This window comes from Fringilla coelebs (genome assembly GCF_963513975.1).
Source record: "Fringilla coelebs genome assembly, chromosome: 1".
NCBI classification, from domain to species: Eukaryota; Metazoa; Chordata; class Aves; order Passeriformes; family Fringillidae; genus Fringilla; species Fringilla coelebs.
Genome location: NC_140028.1, coordinates 134,495,433 through 134,522,028, shown reverse-complemented (window position 1 = coordinate 134,522,028; position 26,596 = coordinate 134,495,433). Strand labels below are relative to the sequence as shown.

Here is a 26,596-nt window from a genome sequence, read left to right as displayed (position 1 = left end):
GCATAGTTGTTGGCTGTTGGCTATAACCATGAGAGTTGTTTTCTTTTCATTGACCTTAAAAAGTGTTAGTGATTTTTGCATATAGTGATGTCTGGGCAGTAGATGTACCCATTATGGGCAGCAAACCCATCATGTGATGCATTCTCTGGAGAGCAGAGAGCCCAAGCTTCAGCTCAGCAGCAAATAACAGCTACTATTTACTGTGGGGGCAGAACATCACTGTATTTGCAATTGGCTTCTCACTTCTTAGAGAGGATAATAGTTTATTTTCAAAGTAGCAGTCTGAAACTAAAAAAACAACCACCCTCAACCCCACCCTCCCAACCAAACAAAACCCCCTCTGCATATTAATTTCCTGTCCAGTAAATTACTAATCAATAGCCATAGTCCATATTCTGACTCCTATTGTGTTATTGTCTGAAGGTCAGCTTGTGACCATTTTTCTTATTACACTTTTCTCTTTTCTTTTTGTGCTCAGTCGTGCTGACAACGACACTCTTTCTTCTAGCAACTGCTTCAGCACTGCTGTTTGTTGAAGATGATTGTGCCCTCCTCCGTGTTTCCTTCCTTGCAAATCTGACTGATGCAGTTGTGAGGGAGCAATTTACCCTGCTAGGCAGTTCCTGTATTTGTGACTGATTTCCAACCTAATCGATATCTAGAGAGATTGAAAAAAATTGCAGGCTCTGGATTGTAGGACAGAGTAGATTGTAGAATGCTGAGTCATTTTCCCCAAACTGCAATAAACCATTACTTTTCAATTTCATCTGCCTTTTTCTCTCACTAATTTTCTCTTTTCTTTTTCCTTCAGTCGCTTCATATGTATGAAACTCTGCGTGTGTGTCTGTATTTTAATTTCTTGGCCTGGCTGCCCTTTCCTGCTTCCCCCCCCCTTTTTGTTACAGATTTCTATAGTGATACTGTGTGCTATTGGTAAAGTTGCCTTTCCCTGCCGCTGGCTTTTGGAGGTTTACTGTTGTCTGCTTGCAGACATCAGGCTCTTTACCCAGAACTCTGAGCTGTGGTTAAAAAAAGGACAATTTTAAATGCTAGCAAAGCCTTTACAGAGCAGGGACCAGTGACCTTGCTTAGGGTATACATCACTAAAAAAGTGCAGATAGAGCAGGTTTGCAATTCCACACATGATTTTTTTGAGACTCTTTTAATAAAAAGCCTGCTGCTTCTATGTTATCTTCTAAATGGGAAGTTCTTTACATCTGGTTTAATGCACTTGAATTATAAAGGACACTCTGCATTCCTGAGGCTCGGCTAAGAAGGCGTCAGTGGGTAACTCTTCAATTGCAAAAAACCATTTTGGGTCTGGTTCTGTTTGTTTTAAACATCTTTAAGCTAAATCAAATACAGAATGTAATGTTTGGACAGCATATGGATTCATGATGTTTATGAGAAGAATTAGGAGGGATATGAGATTCATAAATCAGGGAGTGGCTCCCATTGATCTGTAATTGTGTTCTCTTTCCTAATGACAGAGATAGATGGTCATGTTCAGATCGCTTGACATTGCAGGGCAGAATGTAGGATATAAAGCACAGGAGACCTGCTTGTACTTCGAGTGCATTTCATGCTGCGCTTCTAAAGGACCATCCTGTCCTCTTTTCTTTGGGACAGAGATAGCAATGTGGAGTTTTTGTTTGTCTAGCATTGGTTGACCCATTTTCCCTCTCTTTCTGTCACTGTCACTAATAACATAATGGCAGGAAAGAAAATAGTTTATGCCTTATTCTCCAGCTACTCTCTTCCATTTCCCTCTGTTACGAAACATTTTTGAGGCTCTCCTTTTCTTCAGCCTCTCCCTCTTTTTTTTTCATGAGATCCAACTGAGTACTTTGTCACAGTGCTGCCTTTTCCCCATCAATATTTCCTTGTGTGCCCTCAATTCAGATGGTTCTGCCTCTCAGGGAAAGGTTACTTTTCTAATCTCAGTGAAACCTGTCTTTTTAAAAACAGAAGAAGTTCAAATTGAGCTGATCAACTCAAATGAAAGAAAATGGAAAGCACAAATCTGCTTTAACTCAAACCCTGTACCTAAGGCTAATATGGATTAGGTCACATTTGGCGAGAGTGTGTATCTCTGGGTTGCTTCTATTAACTGGGTCCATGTTCTCAGACTTGCTGGGAAAAGAAATAGAGAAGTAATTGGTGGAACCTAAAGTTACAAAATTCACCCAAGACAGGAAATTATGTTGCATTTGCTGTTCTGGCTGCATATACATGTGGAACATTTAAAATTGGTTGGGTTTTAAAATTTCTGCTGCATCAGTTTGAAAAAAAAAAACTTGCAAAAATTACCTCTTAATCTTTAGAGGCCTGTGATCCACATACAAAGCAGGGTATAACTGAAGAAGTCTTTCAATTGAAGGACTAATTGTTTTATCTGGGCACCTTTTTAGTCTTTGAATTATTGCATATTTCTAATACTGTGTCTTTTGCTTGCACCTTGGGTCTCTTACAGAGAATAAATAAGGTGCTGTACAAATATCTGATGTTTTAGGCTGTTAGACTTTGGTATAATGAGGTTTTTTTCTTAGGCCGTAATCTACAAGTGAGACAGCAGTGAAAATCCTTAACAGGCCTTCCCAACCTTAAGCCAAGTCCTGTTAGCAGGACAGACAGCTGTGGATGGGAAGCTGTGCGAGGTTCCCATTGAAGTGTTTCTCTGAGCTGCTTGGAGCTGTGCTGTGGTCACATACAGCAGACAGTCCACTTTCATGTGCTGACCCAATTGTTGGCTGTCTTTCTGTTCCAGTGACAGCCCCTGCTGCTTGTGTGCAACAAGAGCAGCTGCTGCTTAGCCTGGGTAACCTTTGCCTCCTTCAAAGGCAATTGTGGCTTGAGTGCTTTTGGACTGATGGGGGTCTCAGTGGCGTATTTTGTAGTAGATGTGTGTGCATGTGTTTAACACAGCATTTAGAGGAATGTGCTATAAACAAGGATGAGGTAAGGTATTCAGTATAAGGGTAGCAGTGACATGTGAGAATATTTAGTTAGCCTGAGAAAACAGAAAAAATGGCCATTACTTTATAAAGGATGTTGTAAATTTTTCCTATATGTCATGTTTTGTGCTCAGTCCATGTTTTTAGTCGCCCATTTCTGTGCACCGACAAGATTCCTGCTGAGGGCTACTGAACTGGAGCATGGTGCAGGAGTACTCTGTAGCTTATTTACTGAACTTGTTTTTCATGATACCAAATTTATTTTGTTTAACTCCACTTCATCCATGAGGTTTGAAGCACATGCTTATACGTGTGATTCATGTATAGATACATACCTAGATAAATTATCACTGTTTATCTCATGTCAAGACAGCTGAGGTGTTGGCATCTCCTCACTTCTGCACCCAGCTCAGCCTGGTTGTTGCAGAGTTGCAAAGTCTGTCTTTGACTTTAATGAAACTCAGGCAGAACCCAGCCAAGGGCTGCTGCACTGTTGCAGCACATTTCCTATTCTGATGCTTATTTCCTTTTCTAGCGTGCTGAGGCACAGTGCAAGCAGGTGCACTATCTTCATATAGTTCAAGAAGGAAATAAGGCCCAGATTTTACCAAGTATCTAAAGTTCTGCTGGGCATGGACCCCACTATCCTTAATGGAAGAGCCCACCTGTTCAAAGATGACTCTACAGAGCCTTAGAAATGTGAGGGGCTCCTATCTTAGGATCATATGATAATTCGGACTGAGGGAACCTCAGGATGTCCTGCTCAGAAGAGAGTCAGCTGTGACTATTCCAATCTTGAAAACATCCAGCAATGGAGCCTTCTTTAGGTAATATTTTTCACTAGTTGACTGTCCTTATGGTAGAAGAGTTTCTTCTTATATCAAGCCTGAACCCTTCTTTTTTCAATTTATGCTTATTGTCTATTGTGTTCCCACAAGGCATCACTGTGAAAAGCCTGGCTCCCTATATTTGATACTCCTTGCAGAATTTCTGTCTGTTTTTCTTTTCCAACTCCTTGCAAGTGTTGGAAGACTGCTTCAAAGCCTCTTCCCTAGTCTGAACAAGCCCATGACTCCTTAGCCTGTACTAATGGGGCAAGTCTTCAGCCAGCTGAGCAACTTGGTTAGCCTTCACTGATCCCACTCTGCTTTATTGATCTTTCTGGTATTGCCAGCCCAGTGCTGGATGCAGGATGGTAGATGTGGTCTGATGAGTGCTAGACAGAAGGGGATGAGTGCTTCTCTTGTTCTGCTAGCTGTGTTCCTGTTGATGCAGCCCAGGCATCCTCCTGTGTCAAGGGAAGTTATGTTGCCCACGCAGGGCATGAACAGAGAGAGGCTTAAGGCTATCTAACATAACAAGGGTGTTTTAAACTGCAGCTTGCATTGTCATGCAAGTAGCAGGAGGCAGATGGTGGAGCCTTCTCTAGTAGCAGTCAGTATGTCACCATGGTGTGTCTCTTTCAGGCTCCAACTGTTGTCAGGCTGGTGGTGGAGTCACCTCTGGTGGGACATATGCAAGGCTATCATTGTATCTGGCACCACATAGAGAGAGCTGTACACTGATGGCCCTTTGTGCAAGAATTGCTGGAAACAGAGCCCCATTCTGGCATGTGAGATTCCTTGTTCATTTGTTGCTTCCTTCCCAACACTTTTAGCTAAGAACTGATAGGCAGTTTTAGGGGTAGAGATTTGAGATGAGGTCAGTAACAAAAGAAAGGGACGAGAAGTGAAATGCACTGAGACAGTGAGTCTTGTTTCCCTGGCCAGCTGCAGTGCTGGCCATTGGAAAGACTTTGCCTTCATCCCACAGCTGGTTTTACTTTGATTATGAGTGTTTGCAGCTGTCCTTCCCTTATTTACTTTACTTAGCAGTTGTTGGCTTTGGGGAGAAAAATACTACCTGATCTGTGTCTGAGAGTTTCTCAGTAGCAGACAATTTACCATTAAGGTAAACAATAGTAGCGACAAGAAACTAATGACCGTAACAGAATTGGAGTGTTTAAGTATTAAATACATGTGTCTTTTTCTTTCTCATTTAATCCACTACTAGAAAAATAGGGTCAAATAGGGCAAGTTAAGGGAGGTGATCGTTTATCTCTGTTCAGCACTGGTGAGAATCTGGAGTGGGGTACTGAGACATACTGGAGAGAAGCAAAGAGCCACACAGATGAACTTGAGGTTGACTTTCCAGTGCGAAAGTGATTGAATACTTGACACAGGTTGCCCAGAGTGGGTCTGTCCTTGGAGATACTCAGAAGGGGACTGGGCATGGTTGCAAGCAATCTGCTCTAGTTGTCTGTACTTTGGAAGTTCTTAGAGGTTGCTTCTAGCCTCAACTGTCCTGTGATTCTGTGATTTAGAAAAAAGATGCAAGAAGGTTTGAAAAAGCCACACAGACAAATGCACATTGTTAAAATGGCAGAGCAGAAGTTGTTGAAATTTCTTCCTGGAGAGCACAGGGGATGGGAGCTCAGTGGTATAGGAACTCCAATTCAGTCTCGTTTGTTTCACCTGTATTAGCAAATTAGAGATATGTATGAAACTCATGGTTGCATTGCTGAAATGCTGACAGGACTAGCACAGGCTAAAGTTATCGTACCTTTCTCCCAGCCAGGTCCTAGGCGTGGTTCTGTTCACGCACAAGCCAACTTCTGCTCTGCTCAGAACCTTCTTTTGGACAGTAGGGGAGTTGAGCAGTAGTATGTGGGCTGCTCTATGGCAGTCAGCCTCACTACCATCGAGTGTTGCTAGATGTTTTTTAATTTGTTAGCACAGATGTAAAAGTCTAAGTGCCTGCAACCATTGCTGGCAACCTGAAGAAAAGTCTTTTGCCACAGCTCTAGCTCCTGTGCTTTTAGGCTTCTGGATCAACTGGATTTTCAGGGCAGGACCTCATCAATTTTTTATAAGTGATAGGGAGCCATGAGACTAGACACTGTCTGAGCCAGAAACTCACAGAGATTGAGCTCCAAGTATCAGCCTAATTTATTAAAAATTCAAGAACCTTAAAAGATGCAAGAAGACATTAATAGGCATATTAAAAGACTTGGGAAAAAAAAAGGAGCTTAAAAGACATAAAGGTATTTGCATGGGGAAAGTATATATTTTAAATTCTGAAACGGAAAAATAGCTATGCTCTGTTGTTCCATTTTATTTCTTATTAAAGCAGAAATTAAACAGCCCTGCTGACAGTAATCCCAATACCTCTTCTTTGTAATATATCCAACTTCTCATCAAAATGGAGCATTTAGTTTTTCCCTGGTGAGCAATGCACAACTTCTGTATTTTTAAGAACTTTGACAAAACCAGGTTATTTCAGTATGCCCTCAAACTTTCTCCCCCCCTCCCTCGATATCTTTTTACTCCATGCAATTTCTGTTTTGTGAAATTTTTTTTTTGAGGTACTTATTTTGTACTCCACCATAGCCTTTTGCCATTTGGATTCCAGTGAAACTGAGTCTTCAGTGTGGGCAGCTATCCTTCAGATATTTTACTTTCCACTTGAATAACATGCTCAGCAAACCTGGGCTGTGGTCTTTCTTTCTTTGCTCTTGTTGACCACTGCAGGGCTCCACAGATGCCTTGGCTTTCTCAAGTGAGCCCTTTTTACTCCTGAGTAGAAGTGGCCATGCTCAGCACCTGGGATATTTGTAAAGGCAGACAGAGCTCTGTCCGTCAGAGGCTCACATGTGCTGGTGCAACAGGACAGACAGATGAAGGGACTGGCAAAACTGAGCTCTTTGCAGACTTGAGCAATGTGTTTTAAGATTTAAATCTGTTCTGAGGTTTTGCAGTTTTAAGCAGGTGCTTAGGAGTTGCTTTAATCATTTGGAAAAGCTCTAGTTTGAATATTCAAAGTGTCTATATTTTGTGCATTTGTTCTTGTGTTGAAAGCTATTTATGGTAGGAAATCTATGCTCCTGTTTGGTAGCATACTTCCACCACAGTGTAAATATCCATATGAAGCTCTCAGCAGTAATTTCAGTACAGGCAAGGAAATATTTTTACATGTCCAAGAGATGTTTGCAGCACAGTTCAGTTTTGACAAAAGGCTTATGGTTTGTTCAGCTTCAAAATACTGGGGTTTTTTTCTTAACTATTCAGAAAACTTAGTTTTTGTAAACTAAAATATCTTTTTAGGATAAATTTCAACAGGCCTGTAGAGGAAGCAATGTGCTTTACCAGTGATTATATGTGACTTGCCTGGCATTCAGGGAATGTTGGTCACTGAACTATTTCAGAGGCTCCAGGCTTCTTCCTTACTGAGTTGCAAGAAATTGGTGGAAATATACTTTTCATTTCTATAAACAGTCAGGGTTGACTGGATCATTGCATGCATAGATCATTAGTAGATCTGTAGGAAACAAAGATAATCTAACTCCCAATGGAAAGCTTCATGATTCTGTGGAAGTTGACTTAAAGTTACTTATTAATAATGAAATAAGTAATTGATGTCTTCTTCATTCATTTTTATAAAATAATTATTTTATTTTTGCATCTGTGAAAGACTTTATTAGTAATAATCTGTGTGTAATTGTAACAAAATTGGGCGACAGAGTCACTAGCACTGTAGTGAAATAGCTTTTTTTTTGACAAAAAGGTTTTTTGGTCAAAATGTAATTTACCAGCTGAAATATAGTCCACCAGTTTAAAGGAATCTCTGTGGTCTTGATATCTTGATTTATTGGCTTTTTAAGATGATAGTTTAATGATTTTACTGTCTGTTATGCTAGCAAAGACGTGGTACTGATCATGCACTGACAGGATAAATAATAGTTTCTGACCCACAAGACCAGTTTTAGGTATTCACGTGCAAGCTTCAGTTGTGAACACATTTCCTGCAATTGTGAACTTACAGCATAGCAGCTACAGATAGTTTGCTTTGCATTTCCTGTCATCTTTCTTTATCTGTTACTCAAAGGCACATATTCAGTTTTATTCTGAGTGGATTCAGTTGCTCTCTGAGGGCTCTGGCCACGGAGGGTCTGGCTGATGGGTTTGCAGAAATGGAGTAATAGATGTAGAAGGGGCTCAGACAGTGACATCTGACATATCTGTGGCCTGCAGCATTTAGGAATAAAAAGGAAAGGTAGAAGATATTTCACTTTTTTTTTTTTTATGGTTATGAATACCTTCCCAGGTCCTCTGTGTTCCTGTGGTGTAAATGCTATTTAATGACTAAGCTGTGTGATCTGAAGCATGAGCTTGTCCTTTCATGTTACACATATCACACGTCTTTTCACTGTTAGTTCAGTGACTTCCTTTCTTCTCCATCTATCCCATAATTCACCTTCTTGCATTTGATCTGGCAGTGTGATAATGTATCTGCTCTGACATGCTGAGTTTTTACATACCTCATGGAAATAGCTTTTTCTCTGCATTTTGCTGTAGTTAAAGTACTTGGTTTATGCTTTGGGCAGGCCATTTCTGTAAATTGGTTTAAGAATTGCTCGCATTCCTCTTATATGTGATTTTGTTTGTGCCTGTTTTACATCCTAAAGGATTAATTTGTTAGGCTATCAGCAGCCATTCATCAGCTGCTCTCTTCTGTCCAGTGGGGAGATGGAAAACATTTCTTTGCCTTTTGATCTGAAGTTGTTGGGAGACAGCTCTTCAGCCTAAAAGCATGAAAAGCTCTGGAGATGTTATCAAGTTCTGCTTGTTTGCAAAGAGGCAAAATGGATGCCCTGTCCCTGAAGTGTTCAAGGCCAGGTTGTGGCCTTGGGTAACCTGATCTACTGAGTGGCATCCCTGACCGTGTTAGTGGGGTTGGACTGGATGATCTTTATGGTCTCTTTCAGCCCAGGCCTTTCCATGATTTTATGATTCAATGGTTTTAATAATTTCTCTGTGGAAACTTGTGGAACCATTTGGAAGACATGCGGTGCAGTTGCTTCAGTCTCTGGGACAGTATTTGGGTGGAATTTAGGGTCTGTGTCCAAGAAAGTGATGGGAATGCCTGTGCTCTGTGAATTACATACAGCTCATTCATTTGCCTAAGTCTTTAATTGAAAATACTAAGGGCCATGACAGAAACCCCTGTGCTTTATCAGGAAGATACATGGGAGTATTGTTTCAAGCAGGGAGAGAAGAGAGAAAACAAAGAGGAGAGGGGACAGTATTGGTAACAATACTGATGGAGCATTTAATTAGCAATGGCAACTGCACCTGATTCTAGTCAAAATAATTAACGGTCCATGAGGAGCTGAGAGCATAATATATGCAGAAATTCTGTAGGTGTTTGCAGGGTATTAGTGAAAATGTGACATGATTGTTGCTTTTTCATGATAAACACATAAAAAAGAATCTGTGATTGGATGGAGTTACCCAGGCTTTAGAACTTGGGGCTTACAGACCAGCTCTTCTGTGAAATATAACATCCTACGCCACATCGTGAGGTGTATAGAACAGTATGTGATGTGTTGGATAGGACAGTGTTAAATTAAATTGGTAATACATTGACTTTTGCCAAGGATTTACATTGAAAATTACAGTGTTTGCTTTTGCACCCTTGTATCCTTTCAGCAGAACAAGCCAAAGCAGGCTCTACTGAGAGTATTCTTTGTGAGCAAAAGCTGTATCATTTAATAATTTTGTAGAGGCAAATGTGCTGTAATATGAAATTATTTTACACTGTACTAGCATAAAATATCTTTTATAAACTAAATAACTTTTTTTTCTATTAATACTAATTATTATTATTAATACTAATTCTATAGAAATGGATACATTAAAGGAGAGACATTTTAGAAAGCTGCACAATTAGCATAACTGCTTAGAATTTATATGAATAAACAGCTAGTAAAATTTTCACTTGACAAAAAAGCAGATTTTCCTTTTTTTTTTCTGCAGCACACTTGTAAACATAACTGGTACTTTTTTTGACACTAGCTTGGAGCTGCCAATGATGGCACCATTTTAGAGGACAAATGCTTAAATACGCTTTACAGTTAAAGAAGCATTTTTAACTCTTGAATGACAACTTTGGAATTCAGAAGCACCAATGAATTGTCCAATGAAGCATGGCTCTGTAGGTTTGCTAAAGAAATGAAGAAAAGCATAAGGATTAAAAGCTAGAAAACTTACACAGAAGAGTTAAGAAGTAGAAAACATGGAAGCTAGGAACTGGTCCATATTTAGTTTCTCAGGTTTTGGTTTATACCTTCAGTTTTGGGAGAGCACAACAGCTGGACTCGTTTCATTGCAGCTGTGATCCAGCACTGTAGGGCCTAACACGTTTTGAATGAATGCATGTGATGCCTTAAGTTTTAGCTTTGATATTTTTCAGATTCTGTACTGCATTAGGACATAATTCTGAACTTCATATGACCTGTTAGCAAGTTCTCTCCACAGTTTAGTTAGACAAAGCAATCCTTTTCCAGCCAGAGAACCAAGGACACCGCTGCAGCTTCGGGCCCAAAAAGTACAAACAATTGCACTTTGGAGTACAATTGAGGAGAGCAGTCTGGGAGGATGGGACTTCATAACCTGAAGCTGTAATTGGATAATCAACCCCAACATGTAAATGGACCAAAACTTAAAAAAGTGTGAAAACCCATGACTTGGGGTCCATCTTGGGTGGAGCCACAGTCAGGCTCCTGTACTGCCCAAGGTATATCCTTTGAAGGCCTTCTTAATAAATACCTGCTTTATTCCTTTAACACTGTCCACCCTCTGCTCCAGGCAGCCTCTCTAGGCACCACATGAATAAGAATTTTAGTAGCAAATATTCATTCTTTCAGTCAATACTCCCTTGGAAGAGGGAGGCTTAATACAAGCAGTGAGCAATAGATAATACCTTGTTCTTGATTTCTGATGTTATTGTCATGGATTTTATGGCATTAAAGTTTTCAGAATAAAACTTCTCCCTTGTGTTGTAGCTCTTACACTTGAGAAGCTGGCAGAGACGAAGGCATTATTAGGATAGATGCAACTTTTACTTCTTTTTGTTTGTGGCTGGTCCTTGTATCTGAAAGCCATACATTTAGATATCCATTTAGATGTTGTATTTAAATCCCCATACTGAGTGCTACCAATTGCCTAGGAGCAATTACACTTGTATAATTTAGTGTTGTGCTGTTTGAGATACAGATATATTGAACATAGAATAAATAATAAGAAAATTTAGGAATTCTCTCAGAAAATTTGCCCTTGCTGTATGCACGAATTATACCTCTTTTAGGCATCCTTAAAAGAGGACAGCAAAATGTTGATAGGGTATGGGTCACACTGTGTGTTTCTTTACTCTGCTAGATCAGCTGCTGTGAATTCACAAATGAAATTAGTGAGAATCTCAGCTTCAGTCTGTGTTTTTCCTGCTCATATTTATATTCTTTTATCTCCTGGACATTTTGAAAGAAATAGTAGTCACAGTGTCTGGAAGATACTATGGAAATATTGAATAATCAGCCTTTTTTTAGGTGCTACTGGTGATTACGAAATTTTCTTAAACTTCTATGGAGTTTTCTGTGTCTAGGTGATGTATAAGTCTGGGTGAGCTGTGGGTTGAGCTCGCTGGGTGATATCCTGGCAGCAATCTAGCAGTGACAAATGTTAATGTGTATGTGTGTCTTTGGCAGATTTTGCTGTTGCAGTCAGATTTTTGTTTATCGTTTTGTTTTGCCACTGTTGCCTCCTCCTTTCAAACTTCTCTGAACTTTCTGTGCATATTTTGTGTATCCTTCTCCAGCAGTGGTTCTCACTTTTTGATCTGTTGTCAATGCCTACTAGTGCTGCCAATAGATTTCTGCACAGCTCCAGGCTACACTGTAGTTCTTGGTCTGCTACTGGCTAATTTTCTTTCCCCCAGCACTGGAATCCCATAGCTGAGGAATAGGTAAATTATTGAAAGGGTGAGTGCCTGGCTCCACTGAAAATTCTAGCAGTTCTACTTTTGAAGTTCATGATGATTGGATTTTACTCTTTTTGATCTTTTTGCTGAATCTGGATGCTACTAGGCTGAGATCTGTATTATAACAATTCTTAGTATTATATGATAAGATATGAACTGTGTCTTCCTCCTGCTGTATTTTTTCAAATCTTTAAAATTTAAATGCTTTGACCTAAATTTCCCAAGAAGCAAGACTTGCCTGTGTCCTTAAAAATGTATCTTTCTATGTATAATAAATATCAAATTGCAAAAAAGAGAGAAAAGGAAAATGTAAGAAATGGAGGAAAGGCAAAGATCACCTGAGAGCTGGGGTATTTTTTAATTCTGAGACAGTTGTTGGGAGGAAGCAGGAAGACAGCACTCCTTGGTGGTTAGAGCATGGGCACAGCTGCCTGTGTGACACTGCTGGTGTTGGCCTAGGGGCACTTGGCCTTCTGTCTTCACCAAGCTGGCTCTAAGCAGTTTTCAGGGGAGCTACTTAAAATATGAATATGGGAACATTGCAAATTCAGACAACCCATGTATCTGAAAATGTATTTGGAATAGGTTTCTTGGTGATCTTGGTGTTGTAAGTACAAAGTAATTTAATGTTGTGATCTCTGTGCTTTTTCTCTAGAACTTAGCCAATACTGGCCACATGAGTAATGGTAATAATGCTTTTGGGTACGTGCTGTGAGAAAGTTTGAAGTTGACAAGATTTTACTGTTTTCAAAAATTAACTGGACTTTAAAATTCTAAAATAAGCTACTGCTGGTTCCAGATCTTCTGTCTAGACCTGTTTTCCATAGCTGTCCCTTCTGCCAGTGATTAAAAGATGACTGTGCAGTCCAGTTCTCTGTTCTTTGGGGTTCCTTAATGTATGACATAGATTTGCAGAGTTAACTGCTCCACTAGTTTGGTACAGTAGAATTTATCAGTGAAATTTCAAATGGTGAGAATAATGAAATTTGGAATTAGGGTTGGCTGCCCAATTTTTAAACTATTTTATCTAAAATGTTAACGTTTTCTGTGTCGCCGTTTTCAGTAAATAGTTCATTTTTTCTGCCTCTTACAGAGAGCAGTGAGGTACTAACCTGAGTCTTGGGGCCAGATAGAGTCAAAATATTTAATGTGGTCCCTGACTTCATATTTTGAAGGCAGCCCCATCTATGGGTCGCTGTAGTTGTGTATCAAGTGCCAGTCTGGTAGCACAGTGCATGGCGTGCAACATGTGCCTGGTTTTATGGGACATGTGGGCTTTCACTCACCCCAGGAGCAAAGGTGCTATGGCTTACCCCAACAAACAAGTGGAATATCCTTACTTTTCTAAAATGGATCTTATAGGTTGCTAACTCTCCTGCAAATCAATACAAGCTCTGGGGGATTTTTCTCATTAAAAAGGAACTTGCATTTAGCTAGCATATGGGAGGAACTTTCTCCTTGACTTCAACGAAGAAGTACAAATGGAGAAATTAAGTATTTGAAAAGTTTCTTGCAGAACAGAAGGCAAAGATTGAAAACTGTTTTCCAAAGAAAATTAATTGCAGGCAGAGCTCTTCATACAGAGGGGTAGATTCAGGTAGCCAAAGAGTATGTTATCTTTGGATAATTTCTGGAGAATTGTCACGTATTTCTTGTTCATTTCACTGCCCAAGTGCTGTCATACCGAAGCTGTATTATCCACTAGTTACATTATTCCTACTACAAAAGCCTTTATAATTGCATGCAAATAAGTGATCTTGCACAGAAAGCTCAAAACAAAAGAGAAAACCCAGAGAAATCCCTCCTGGAGCTTCAGAGCTGCAAGTGCAACTGAGCACGAATTTCAAATCAAGTAGTCAGCTGTGGGAAAGATCTCCCTCCTGCTGGTTCTTTCTCTGCTGTTTTGCATCTTACATGTCCCTCTGTGAATGACACAGTTTCTAGGTAAGGAGGTTAAAGCAGTCCTATGTCTCTTCAGTGTTTAAACACTCCCTGGCCAAGCACAACTTAATGCCTTGTCACCTTTATCCTGGAAAAATTATTTTGTCATGTGTCTTCTGTATGAGACTTAATTGGAGCCCTGTGTTTCTCCTCTCTGTTTTTGTGCTGTTTGTTGACATGGGCTCTGATCACATTTAGCAGATTAGGCCCTTGCAGGTCTGAGATGGAGCTTTCCTACCTGTCCATCATTTGTGAGCCTGGATTACATCCAGGCTGCTAGATTTTTATTCAGTGTTTAATTTCAATTTTCAGTTTTTGCATATGCTGTACTGAAGTGCTAATTTAAAAGCATAACTAATTTTTATAGTTTTCTATAGTTCTTTTAAGATTGGTTTAATTTTATTATGTTGTCTTACAGGTTTATTTTGTTCAAATCTGCATTACTGCAAGTGAAAATAATTTGGGTTTTTTTACATTTTTTTTAAGACCTCCTTCTCTTTTAGAGTTTGCTTAAATTAGAACAACAGTTATTTTGGGCAAAACTTTGGAGAGAACAGATAGCCTAATGTGACAGCCTGTGATGGCAACTGGTATTATGAAAAGATGTGATGGAGCTGACCTTCTGCTTAGGAGATTAATTTTGATTTGTGTATTTTGTACCTGTTCTCTGGTTAAGAAATTTAATGTTGGAGGCAACAAATTTAATGTTGGAGGCAAATACAGAATAGGTATTTTAGGGGAGACATAACTCCATAGAAATCTAGTAACTCTGACATGGTTAGAATTCTGTAACTGAACAGGAACTATTAATTTGCAGTTGTAAAAAAAACTACACACAAATATCTTAATCATTTGTAAATATTGGTTAACTCAGAGTGAGGTATGAGGAAGGTAATTCCAATAGATGCTTGAATTTATCTCAATTTTTGAATCTGACCTTTTACGGAAGAGACAAAGCTGAACCTTCACCCCATTCTCTCTCTGAATATTTTTATTTCCTTTTGTTGGACTGAGAGCATGGAAAAGCTGATGAAAACTTTACTGCTAAAGTATTTAGGAAAATTTCTGTGTTTTCATTGGAAAAGCTAGGTAACTTTCAGGTGCTTTCCTGAGTTCTCAGAGGCTTTATTTATCCCATTTTCAAATATCAGAAGTGAAGGAGTTTCCTCATAAGCAGCAAGAGATTGAGTTTGCTTTATTAATCAAGCTGAGGCAGACAATACAGTAACCCGCAGCAGAGACACTATACTGTGTATCCTGATTTGTTCTGGAACTTCTTCTATAGATCTTTATACAGGATTAATCCTAATAGCATTAGTGTGGTAAGACATATTGCTAAGTAGACTTAGACAACTAACAAAGACTTAAAACAAACAAAAAAATCCTTTGGACATTGCTATTAAATAGCTGACATGAGATCAACCTCCTTAACCAATTCCTGGCTCTTTCTCAGACATCATCTCGGACAAAAGGGAAGCTGAGCAACGGATTACCAGGGACCACTGTCAGCCTTTTGAATTAAAGGCTGTTGCCATCCAGTTACTTATCCTTATTCAGAACATTTTCATGAAATGTGGTATAGCCCTAACTGGTAGTTAAAGAAGCAGATTATTGAATTTTAACACTTGTGTTTCAGCCTTCTATTTCAGACAAAAGTATCCAATGGTACAATGTATCTTTGATAGTTTTCACATAATTTAATATCTTAAATACTGGTAATTATCCTGAAGACATGGTATCAGTAAGCTTAAAACAAATGTGGAAAGCTGAAGATAGGATTTAAATTTAACACTAGTCTTCTTAATGCATTTGAGGCAAGAATTTCCATAAATTAGAAGGGATGTATCTAAACCCATGTCTTTCTAGTTTGAAATACCATGTGAGTGGTTTCATAAATCAGCTGTGGTTAAAATGACAACCCATAGTAGAATGCACTGCTAATTTAATTCTGCTAAATGATTCTCATTTTAACCACTGTAATACATTTTGATAAATGGTTTATATTTTGATAAATGGTGTAGATGATCAGTTTAAAGACCAATTTAAATTTCAGCAGTTTTGTTCTCTTGTCATGTGTATTGTTTTCCTTTGTGGTTAAGTGTAAATGCTTTTCATTGATAAAATCAGTTTACATAGTATTTCCAAGCATTTTAAAGCACTGCTTCTTCAAGACTGAACATACTTTTTTTAACCTGAAGTATGGAGCTAGTGCTTTTGAAATAAATAGTGATCTTAGCTACATTGGTTCTCAAGTGGTTTGCTTGGAATGTTGAAATATCTCTGAGCTTCTGAATACTAGTTGTGGAAGAAAGCATTTTTTTGCAAATAATCAGAAATAAGAGCTGGTGAATGATAGGAACAAGGTGTATGTTTTTATCTTCAGAATAGAGATGTTTAATTTGGGAGCCTGGGTTTGCAGTTCGCTCCTGCTGTTGCTAACAGGCTCCCTGGGGGCTGTGGCTCAGACACTTGCCTCAATGTTGTCCACACAATTCCCAAGGGGACCAGGCCAAAAACCCAGTCTGAGCTGGCTGCACTCTGTGTCCTCCAAGTTAAAAAGGATGAATACATGTGATTACTGTGATTATTCTACCAGGGTCATGATACGAAAACATGGTGTAAAGCAGTGCAATGAAAGTTTATGCTTTCAGCATTCAACGTGTGCATAATGTAATATTTTAATTGCATGTATGGAAGATTGGTTTTTTTTTTTAGGGATAGAGATTTTGTCATCTACAGGAGCTATCCATGGATATCTCATGGCTGCTATGTGTGGAAGGCTGCTGTGCTTTAAGGTGTGAATTGTGCACCATTGCTACAATCTTCCTTGGGCATCAGCAAGCCCTGGCTGTGAGGTGGCTTGTTGCCTTCCCCATCTGCTCATTGCAGCTTTCCAAAAAGGGCTTATGACCCTCCTTGTGGCCAGTCTGGCATTTGTTTTTTGCCTCTATACAGAAGAATGAAGTGTGAGATAGAAAAAATGAAATAAAGAAAGGAAAAAGAGAAGCCCTTCTGGAAGTATCTTCCTTGTCCCGAGGTATTACACAATGCTGGCACCACCTGCCTGGTGCAAAGCCTGGTTCTGCCTCCCTGTGTGTTGCTGGAGCTGTGGCTGAGCTGTTCTGCTGGCTGGCCTAGGCTGGCTCTGAAAAGGAGGGAAGGGGCAGCAGCATATGCAGAGCTCAGTGCTCTCTCTGGCCAAAGCTCCATCTTGGGTGGGACTTGGGGAGGACTTGGCTGTAACTCCAAATGAATGTTCTGAAGGGTGTCATGCCTGGAAATTTTGCTTTCTAGTTTTCAGTGACATGAGCTCTCTGAGACAAGTGGCTGACATAAACTTAGAGCAGCATTGTTTGTCCATCTGCTGGTACCCAGTCTGGGATAGTTCTTACATGTCTGTGAGGAAAAGCTTTCTTTCATCGAGGTGTTTAATTTCTTGCTCTTTCTATACAGTTATTAGCCCTTGAGAGCCTGAAATCCCTAGGTTGTCCTGTATTTCTCCTCTGTTTTCCCTGTGTAATGACACCATAAATGAGGTGATGTTCCATAGCCTCTTGGTGCAGGAGTCTACTCAGTTGTGCTGTGGTGCAGAAGTCTGGCAATCTAAGATGCCATCTGATGGGGGAATCAGGCCTGAAACAGTTCAACTGTATGAAGTTCAGGCAGCATTTCTCATCAAGTATTGATTTTACATTTCCGAGGGGGAAGCATTCAGCTTTTGGATAAAACCAGAAATCCTTCTTAATTTTTATGCTTGTTTCATTTTTTCAGACAATTTTTTTTTTTTACTGAAATCATGCAGTTCATGGAAATAAAGCTTGTATAGAGAAAACTTTCTTACAAAATACAAATTTTAAAGAAAATATGTATCATGTTTAGACAGAACAGAAGTTTTATGATGAAATCATAGCAACAGCATACAACTAGCTGCTGAAAGAACAGGCTAGAAATGGCCTGGAGTTTGAACATGGAAATGTTTAATACTACATATCCTCTGTCTTCAGACACTGCTTTCTCTCTCTGTGAAACTTGTACTGCTGTTGTTATTGTGTTTGTAACACTGCCTGTTGTCTTGTACTTGGAAATGTTGGAGGCACAAATGGGGGAGCAGGCAGATATAGGAAGCTGTGAATGGTGACTGAAAATGTGAGTGCCTCACATGGTGGTAAGGTGAACATTTTAGTTTCAGACTGAAGATGATGGAAGGTAATTAGTAAGCATCAGTTTCCTCAGTGTTTCTGGCTCATAATATTATGTCTGTTTTGGGATGTGCTGTTTCATTTTGTTATCTGCTTCTTTTTGTGGCCTTTCCTATTAGGGAACTTCTTGTTTGACTGCAAAATTACAGGATAAATCCCTGAAAATTAATAAATAGTGGCTCTGTGAATGAGGAGAGTTTGCTACAGTTCACAGAATCACAAAATGGTTAGGATTGGAAGAGATCACCAAAGTCCCTCTAGTCCAACCTCCCTGCTCAAGCAGGCTCCCATACAGCATGTTACCATAAACACCAAAGCAGATAGTAGGAACATATTGTAAAGGTGTAAAATTTCAAATGGAAAGAGAGATGCCTGATGCATTGCAGTTCTGAGACACCACAGCCTTTGGTACAGGATATTAAAGTACTGTATTGATGTATTTACTGTTAAAGCATTTGACTTTTCCCAGAAAGTACCTGCCTTGATCCTTCTGGTTCCTGCCCTAAAGGATTAAAGACCCTGTGCTACTCAGCTGTGCTCTCTTGTGTAGCATTGGTTTCTGTAAAACAATTTCACTTTAAGGGCTTTAGTATAGTGTTTGTCCAGCACATGACTGACTATACCAAGACAATGCAGTTAAACACAGTTTTGATCACTCTATTGAAAGCAAATTTTGGCTGATTGATCTTTGAAGTCAGTGGGCAGGATGAATGGGTGGGATTTAGACTCATTACAGGAACTCCTTTGTGTTCCATGTCTGACGCAATATTTTAAATACTTTTAATTCATAGCAAACTATGAAAGGATTCTGTACACTGTAGGAAAGAGTGCTGGGATGCATTTGACTTTCTAGCGTGTGCAAATATTTACTGTTTGGCTTTGTACTTCTTCTTCTAGACATTACCCAAAGCAGTCCTTCACTACAGTGGCTGATACACCAGAAAATCTTCGCCTGAAGCAACAAAGTGAATTGCAAAGTCAGGTAAATAAAAAAATTATTTGTCGTGTTAATATTAGATGGCCAGTCCACTTCTTTATAGTTTTTCAAAGTGGTAGTAGTATTTCTGTTTACATATATAGCAGCACTGCAGTGTAATTATAAAAAATTGTCAGTTGGTATAATACTGCAAAACTCAAGGTTTTATTTCTGTTCTCACTTATACTAGTTACCATACAATTGTAAGTCCATTGACATCGCTGGAATCCTTCATTTTCATCAGTACATGAAGCATCTAAATAGTTTTTAATGTTAGAAGTGATACAGCTTAACTCAAAGGGTTCATTTTCCTTTGACAAACTACCATTGTCAGCTTGCATTAAACTTAACAATAGAATAACATGAGATTAACAATCAATGAATTTGTCATTAGCAGATATATAGAAGCCTTTAATATTTATCAAAAATGAAGTGACTGAATAATCAGTTTACAGATCTCTTATGGCCTCTGTCAACTCATGTATGAGGCAGTCTGTAAGCTAGTTGTGATAAACACATTATCAATCAAAACTTATGTAGACTAATAAGAAGTATATTTAAAATATAAAATGAAAAGGGGAAAACAAGAGAAGAAAATGGCAAAGAAGACTTAGGTGACTCAATTACCATGCTGGCTATCTACCATAATATAAAGTTCTGATTGATATTAATTCATGTTTATCTGAAAAGCCCTCCTCTCCCCCACTCTCTCCAGTATCACTTTATACTGTTTGAAATTATGTAACACTGGCATTGTCCTGTGTAAGACAATTGATAATATTTGATTGCATTTTATTTTATGAAAATTCTGGGGTTTTTTTATCAATTGTATTTTAGTTGTGATCTCTCATTATAAATTCATAGCTATCATTGTCGTTGTCATAAAAAACTGTAACAAAAACCAGATAGTAGAAAACAAGACCTTTCTTTTTTGGGAAGGTCTCTATAGATTGATGGGTAAAATTGAAGGAGTGCTAAATAGAAATGTATCACGTACTTAGCATGGTGTACAATCTTAAGAGTTCTTTACATTATGGTTATTGATTATAAAACATAGAGAAATAATTTCATGCTGAAATATTGCCATCTAGAAAGAGGACAGTTTGTGCACTCTTTCCTCTTGACTTGAGTGGATTTCAGATTAGACTCTGATTAAGTTTCTTGTAATTCAGTGGTTCTAGGTACCAGAGTTACCATTGTGTCACAAAGAGGAACTTAAAACCAGTACATTTTACAGGTCTTTTAAAAAGAATATAAGTTCTCAGCCCACTGTTTTTTAGGGGTTTGACAGAAAATGTTGGGATTTAGGAGAATAATAAAATGTTACTGCTCTTTACAGAGGATATAGGAGAAGTGGCTTTCCCTAACCTGTTTGAAACAAGCTTCTGTGGCACTACGGAAGCATAAGGAAACTTTTTTTGGGTATTCTCCATTTTTAAATGGAGAACTTAACATTCTAAGATACTGGGTAAGCAGTATTAGCAAGAAACTTGGAGTTTGCCTATTAATAAAATTGCTGCAACTCTTCACAATGCACTGTAATAAAGTGTTAGATAAGAATCTACTCAAAATTTAGAAATGGAGAGAAACCCTTAATTTTTTCAATATGCCTTTTTTCCAATATTACTAGTCAGCAAAAGAATTGCAGATATAAATGATAAGAGCCTTCTTGGAAGAAAGGCCATAATGTTTTTGATCATCATTTGCTTCCTGGTTGATTTACATCTAGACTGTGTTAAGTAGCCTAACCTGTGAATCGTTTCAGTGCTGACATAAAGATTCCAGGTACTTATCCTTATCCAATTTAGATCTTGTCCTAAAATATGACTGTAAATTCTGAATACTTTCTGTAATACTTTGAAGAGTATAAGGACTTGCCTTGAGAGGAGCTGCTATCCTCAGTCAGTCCTATTGGCCATCTAGTCCCTTGTCCTGGCTTTTCAGGAAAAGTTAAAAGACTCCCAACCAAAAAAAAAAAAACAAAAAAAACCACAGGATATAATTTGGCATTGCTCAGGTCTCATTCTATATCCGTCCTGTGTGGTAGAAAAAAGTGTGTGCACATGGTTCATGTGCATGCAGGAAAAGTCTTTCATATGAAACCAAACTTGGCTGGATAGAACCACATTATTACTCCTTTCCAGTATTCATTGGAGCTGCTTGAGCCTCCTGCCAATGCATTTGACAATTTGGGATTGAGAAAATTCCGTGTTAGGCAATGTGAAACTTATGTTGACTACAGGATAAGGAGAATTGCTTTTCTAAAGTAATAGCTGTTTCTAAGTAAACATCTTTATTGCTTTTAGTTCTGAAGAGGCACAACTCTGTGTTTAACTTGCAGGACTCCCAAGTATTTCTTCAAAATCTGTAGCTTTAGAACTACTCTCTACTTTGCTCAACAAAACATGATGAATTGGTAAAGGAAACGCCATTAAATATTGTGTAAGCTAAAATACACGTTTTTGTAAATCTGTTGTTTTTATTTTCATTTAAGCAGCAACTGACAGTGTTTTAAGTTGCAGTGCTGGGTCCTTGGTCAAGAATCCATTAAGGTCAGCATCAGGTGCCAGGGTGTCTTGTTGACATAACACGACAAGAACAAAACTAACAAAACAAAATACTGTTTTCTGGTGGAGTCAATAGAAAATGGATAGCTCTTTGGAACACTTGAAAAATTACGTTGTTAAGAAGTCAAAGGACAGCATTTAAAAGCTTTCAGAGAACTCTGTTCTTCTATTTTATATAGGATCAGAGCTTTCCTCCCCTTTAGGATTTTGCTTCCATGGGCTTTCATTCAGTAGTTGGAAGGAGATAAAAATGCATTTTGGAGAGGCTGTGTTTGTTTTCCATTCTGGAGAACTCCACAGTCCAGTATGCCTCCTGACAGGAGAAAAATGAGTTTGGAGGTCTTTCATCCTCTAAGTGAAGAGTAGAGACAGAGATCCAGTGTCTCAAAGAAGATTTTTCTTTGTGCCTCTCTGATGAAAAATCCCTGTCTTTTGGTGAATTTGTGCATTCTCTTGCTCCATAGTATGCAATGGATACTTTCCACATGCCTCTCTTAAATAAACTTGGCTACAGAAGTTACCGATATGTTCATCTCAGCTTTGTTTACTTGGGAATTTCCTTCGTCTACCTTACTACTCATTTCTTTAAATTTTATAACAGTGTAAATTGCTCCATGGCCTTTAGTCCTCATCTGTGGCAATGCTGTGTACATCAAAAGCTGCCACTCCCATTAAACTTGCAAAAAGAAACAGAGATGTTCTGCAGCAGTTCTTGGCAGGAAGAATATCAAAGTGTCAGATCAAAGAGAAGGCTGATGTTTAAGGTGTGTTCTACTCCAGCATTTTCTGAGGAAATGTACTTTCCAGTAACTCATAGGGAACTTGATACAAAATCATGGATCTTGTCCTACTTTCTTCTTGTCCTGGCTTGTGGTGATGCACCCTGAGGCTGCTGTCCTTGGAAACTCCAAGTGCTTCTTTGATGATTTCTTATATTACCCTTATAGGAACTTGGATAATTGAAAGTGTATCTGTGTTTCTTTAGGAAGAAACATACTTGCAGTTTTTCTTGATAAAAAGAGTACATGGAGTGTTGATTTTCAAGAAGTACCATAATGTCTTATGAGACATGCTGTTGAATCAGACTGTTATCCTAACAATATAATATTTTAACAGTCCTTACTTTCTCAGGAATTACTCGTGCTTGTATCTTTATCTGCCAGCTCTCACCAGGATAATCATGGTATTATTGAGCATTTGGAATAGAGTCAGCCTTTGAAAAGGGAATAAAAAATCTTTATGGTCAGATGTTTGCGTCTGGGATGGCCATGCTCCTCTTTGTTCAGGCTGAAGAAGAGACTGATTCTCTGTAGCAGTTTTGTGTAAAAGTGCAAGGGATGACAGGTGTAAACTGAAATGTGGAAGACTGCATTTATGCATAGGGAAAAACATTTCCAGTGTGAGGGTGACTGAACACAGGCCGAAGAGAGAGACTGTGGAGTGACCATTCCAGTAGATTTTTCAGGAGAGGACTGGGCGCAGTCCTAAGGAATCTGTGGTAGTTGACTGTGCTATGAGTAGGGTGATGCACTAGATGACCTCCAGAGTTCCCCTGAATCTTCAGTTCTTCATATTCAGTGATTTGTCTCTGTCCTGTCCTTCCTCAGGTTCCTCTCAACCATTTATCTCATCTCCTTGCATTTTTCTCTTTCTTCTCTGTTTCAAAAACATGTTAGCAATCTTTCAGGCAGATTATTTTTATCAGCTTGATCTGTTAAAAATGCCTTTTCAGTTTATATGCACCTCTTTTATGAAGTCTTCGGAATGAACTGCCACAGTGAATGTTATAGGAGATGAACTGCTATATGGATTCCTAAAGCAGACATTGGAGAGATTTCCTGGGGTACCCTGAGTGAGCTCATTGGAGAAGTCATGGAGAAAGCAGATTTTGGAGCTAGAGACATAGATAAAAATATGCTCTTTCAGCTCAGAACAGGAGGAAGCAGTATGATATGGCAAGCAGAGAGACTTTCTCATATTTTTATGGGTGATTTTGTAAGAAGATCCTGAAACATATTTTAGAAATGGGACTTTTCCAGAGAGCCATCAGGAGCTGATTATTTATATATTCCTCTCTCTGGTTATCTGAGGATCTGAACCCAGTCCACCATGTATGAGGAGAGGGCCTCATAGAGAGGCAGGAGAGAGTAAAGGCTTCTCAGGCATCTTCTTGCTATTATTTGTGAGTGACAAGTCCTGGAGATGTTGATTGGGTTGATGCATTAAAATAAAACCAGACTGCCTGCAGAAAGCTCTGCCCTGCTCCCCTGTGAGCCCCTTTACAGGAGTATTTTGTAAGTCATGCTCACCTACTAATACTGGTTGGTTCCTTCTTTCCCTCTGAAGACTATTTAAATGGCTTTTTTATCTGTGTGAATCAAAGGCATGAAAATCATTCTTTATGTGAATAATACAAAGCTTCAGAGGAGAGCAGGAGGCAGAATGAATTTCAGTTTTCTGGGAAAATGGTTGTCACCTCTTCTGATTTTTATCTTGCCAAGTTTGTGAGGGATTTTGTCTGCATCCTGTCTGTACTGGACTGGTTCCTGTTCCTGTGACACCATGTATCTACACTGTTTTGGTTTCACTGTTTTTATTGTTTGTTTGGTTTTTTCTCCCTTGTATTTACTTAGGCTGTAAGATTCAGAATATGACAGTACTGCTTCCACTCCTCTCTTCTCCTGTCTGCTGCTCTTTGCTGTCACAGATGCTGAACCAGCATGGGGAGATAAGTGTGTTGTAACCCTGTGGTTGGGAGACACCAGAACATGAGGCAAAGAACCAAAACAGGGTGTAGTAGTGATAGACAAACAGATTGTACAGCAGAGAGGGAGTATCTCCGTGGAATACATTTTTGTGTTATTGACACATTTGTAGCACCTGGAAATTCTTTGATTTCATATGTGGAAATACAAATTTTCTACTGGGACATAAGATATGGGTATGGGCTACTTTCTGAAGCAGAAGAGTTGTTTGCCTTGGATTTAAGTTGTTAGGATTGAAGTATTAAATCTGATTCCTGGTACTGACTGCATATCTTCATTAAAAAAAAAAATTAATATAATTAGCCTATATTATTATAAAGAATTTTATACTGACTTCCAGTGGTAATGCACTGATCCGTGTAGAAAGTATTAATTGTATAAAGGAGTTTAGATAATAGGTTTTTTTTTTGTTGTTTTACTTGTTTATAAAAATAACTATCTTTCTTATGATATTGACTGTTCTTTCCCCTGTTTCCTTTTTGGGTCACAGCACACCTTGATAATAGTAAGTTGAGCTGTGTAGATAAAAGCAGTAAGTTATTTTTCTTTTTTCTAAACCTATGTTATCCTCTATCTATCTGTTATTATGTGTACCTTAGCAAAACAACTGCTTCAGACTACTCTTTTTGTACCTACTCATTTCTCTGAAAAAAGATCTGCAAAGATAACGATGAAAGGAGCGCATTAAAAACAAAGATGAATACTTGCCCAGCATTCACAAGAAACTTTAGACTTGCACATGAGCATTTATAGAAAATGGCAACCTATCAGCTTTTCACTGTTGATTTGATGATACAAAAGTAAAAGTGTGTTTTTTTTTTTTTTTGCATTAGTGCTTGCCCTGTTGTTATTAAACACAGCGATGTGAAAACCTTATGTAATTTGATAAGAGAAAACCAGAACAGAGCTGCATTTAAGGAAGCACAATAGTATCTGCAGAGTCTTGGAAGCAAGCAGCGCAAACTTCCTGCTAGTTAAAAAGTTAGAAAGTCTATAAACTGCAGTCATGAGAGAAAAATTGCATCTTCCAGTGCTAAGACTCAGAAGTAAGCTGCAAAATATATTAATATAATTAGATTAATTTTCCTAATATATGTTAATGCAAAAAAAAAAAAAAAAGCCCATAGTACATTTTCTTTCACATGTGCGTTTCAGATGTACATAATGTTTAACTGTAAAAAGTGAAGGGGTAATCCATGTCCATGAAATAGAGGTAATTTTTGTGGTAGGATGAGGGCAGAGCAATCATGATTTATTATTAATAGTTGTGGACAAACTCATTTTTATAGACTTTCTTATGATATCGAATCAATGGCCAAGTAGGACATCCTTAACAGAAAATCTTAGTATGAATAAAATAAAAAAATGATTCCTACTACTTTTACTTGTACAGTCATCAGAAGTAATAGAAAGGAAACAAAAGAGAGCCGCAGGATTCATAGCTGTTACTTGTGAATTGAGTTGTGGAATTCTTAGCTGCATCAGCACGAGTATAACTTTTAGAGGAGCAATTAATAAAAATAATAACTTCAAAGTTGAGATATCAGAACTTCTATTTAAATATTAAAATACTAAAATCTTTTAAAAAGTGTCCTTTTTGTTCTAGATGAGGAGGAATAGAGAATGTATATGTTCTTTTTCATGTCAAGTTTTTCTCCAGATTCTCTTGAGGTTCTTTCTGGTTTTTATTTTTGGAACTAAATTTTTTGAGTGGTCACTTTGTTGCTTGCAGCTGTGTTGCAGGTAATTGGATGCTGTGATTCTTTTTAGTTATGTTTTTGTTGGATTGCTGCACAGAATTTCAACCCACATGAAGGAAAAATGCATTCAGTTTTAGAGAATTTAAAATAAAGACTGAGAACAGAACAATTGTCATAATAAATGAGGCATCCAGGGATTGCAATCAGGCGCTGAGGACATACCTGTACTGTAGAGTACAAGAGGGTCAGGAAAGAGTTCCTGATCCCAAAGACAAATAGAGTGTACTGGTTTATGTGCACACTGTGCATGGCTTCTCCCCCTATAATAAATAGATATTTTTTTCCATTTCATAATCTTTAAGATGGTGTCTAAGAAGCCCATCAGAGTGGCATTTGAGAAGCACGAGACTGACTGTGCGTGAAATGTGATTGTAATTGGCAGTTTGTGGGGTCAGTGTCCTCTGGGTTGTGTGCAGCGACTGCTCAGGCCAAGAGGAGCAAAACTGGTGCGGGTGTGTCCTTGCTGCCCTTCAGGAGTGCTCCCTCCTCTGAAGTAGACACTGAGCCATGCCAGGTTGTGCCTTGGGAATAGCTGGGAAACACACCCAGCAGTGTCGGGTATCTCGGCTGTCAGTACTGAG

General features: G+C 38.6%; 1 protein-coding gene across 2 annotated transcripts in view; it reads left to right on the top strand.

Annotated features, from left to right (window-relative positions):
- Positions 1-26,596, top strand: part of NEBL (nebulette) — a 246,861-nt gene that overhangs the window by 52,633 nt on the left and 167,632 nt on the right. For both annotated transcript variants that reach the window (XM_084218089.1, XM_084218088.1), the window contains exon 3: positions 18,845-18,929. In XM_084218089.1, the coding sequence (XP_084074215.1) occupies positions 18,845-18,929 (85 nt within the window). The remainder of the gene's footprint in view (positions 1-18,844; positions 18,930-26,596) is intronic.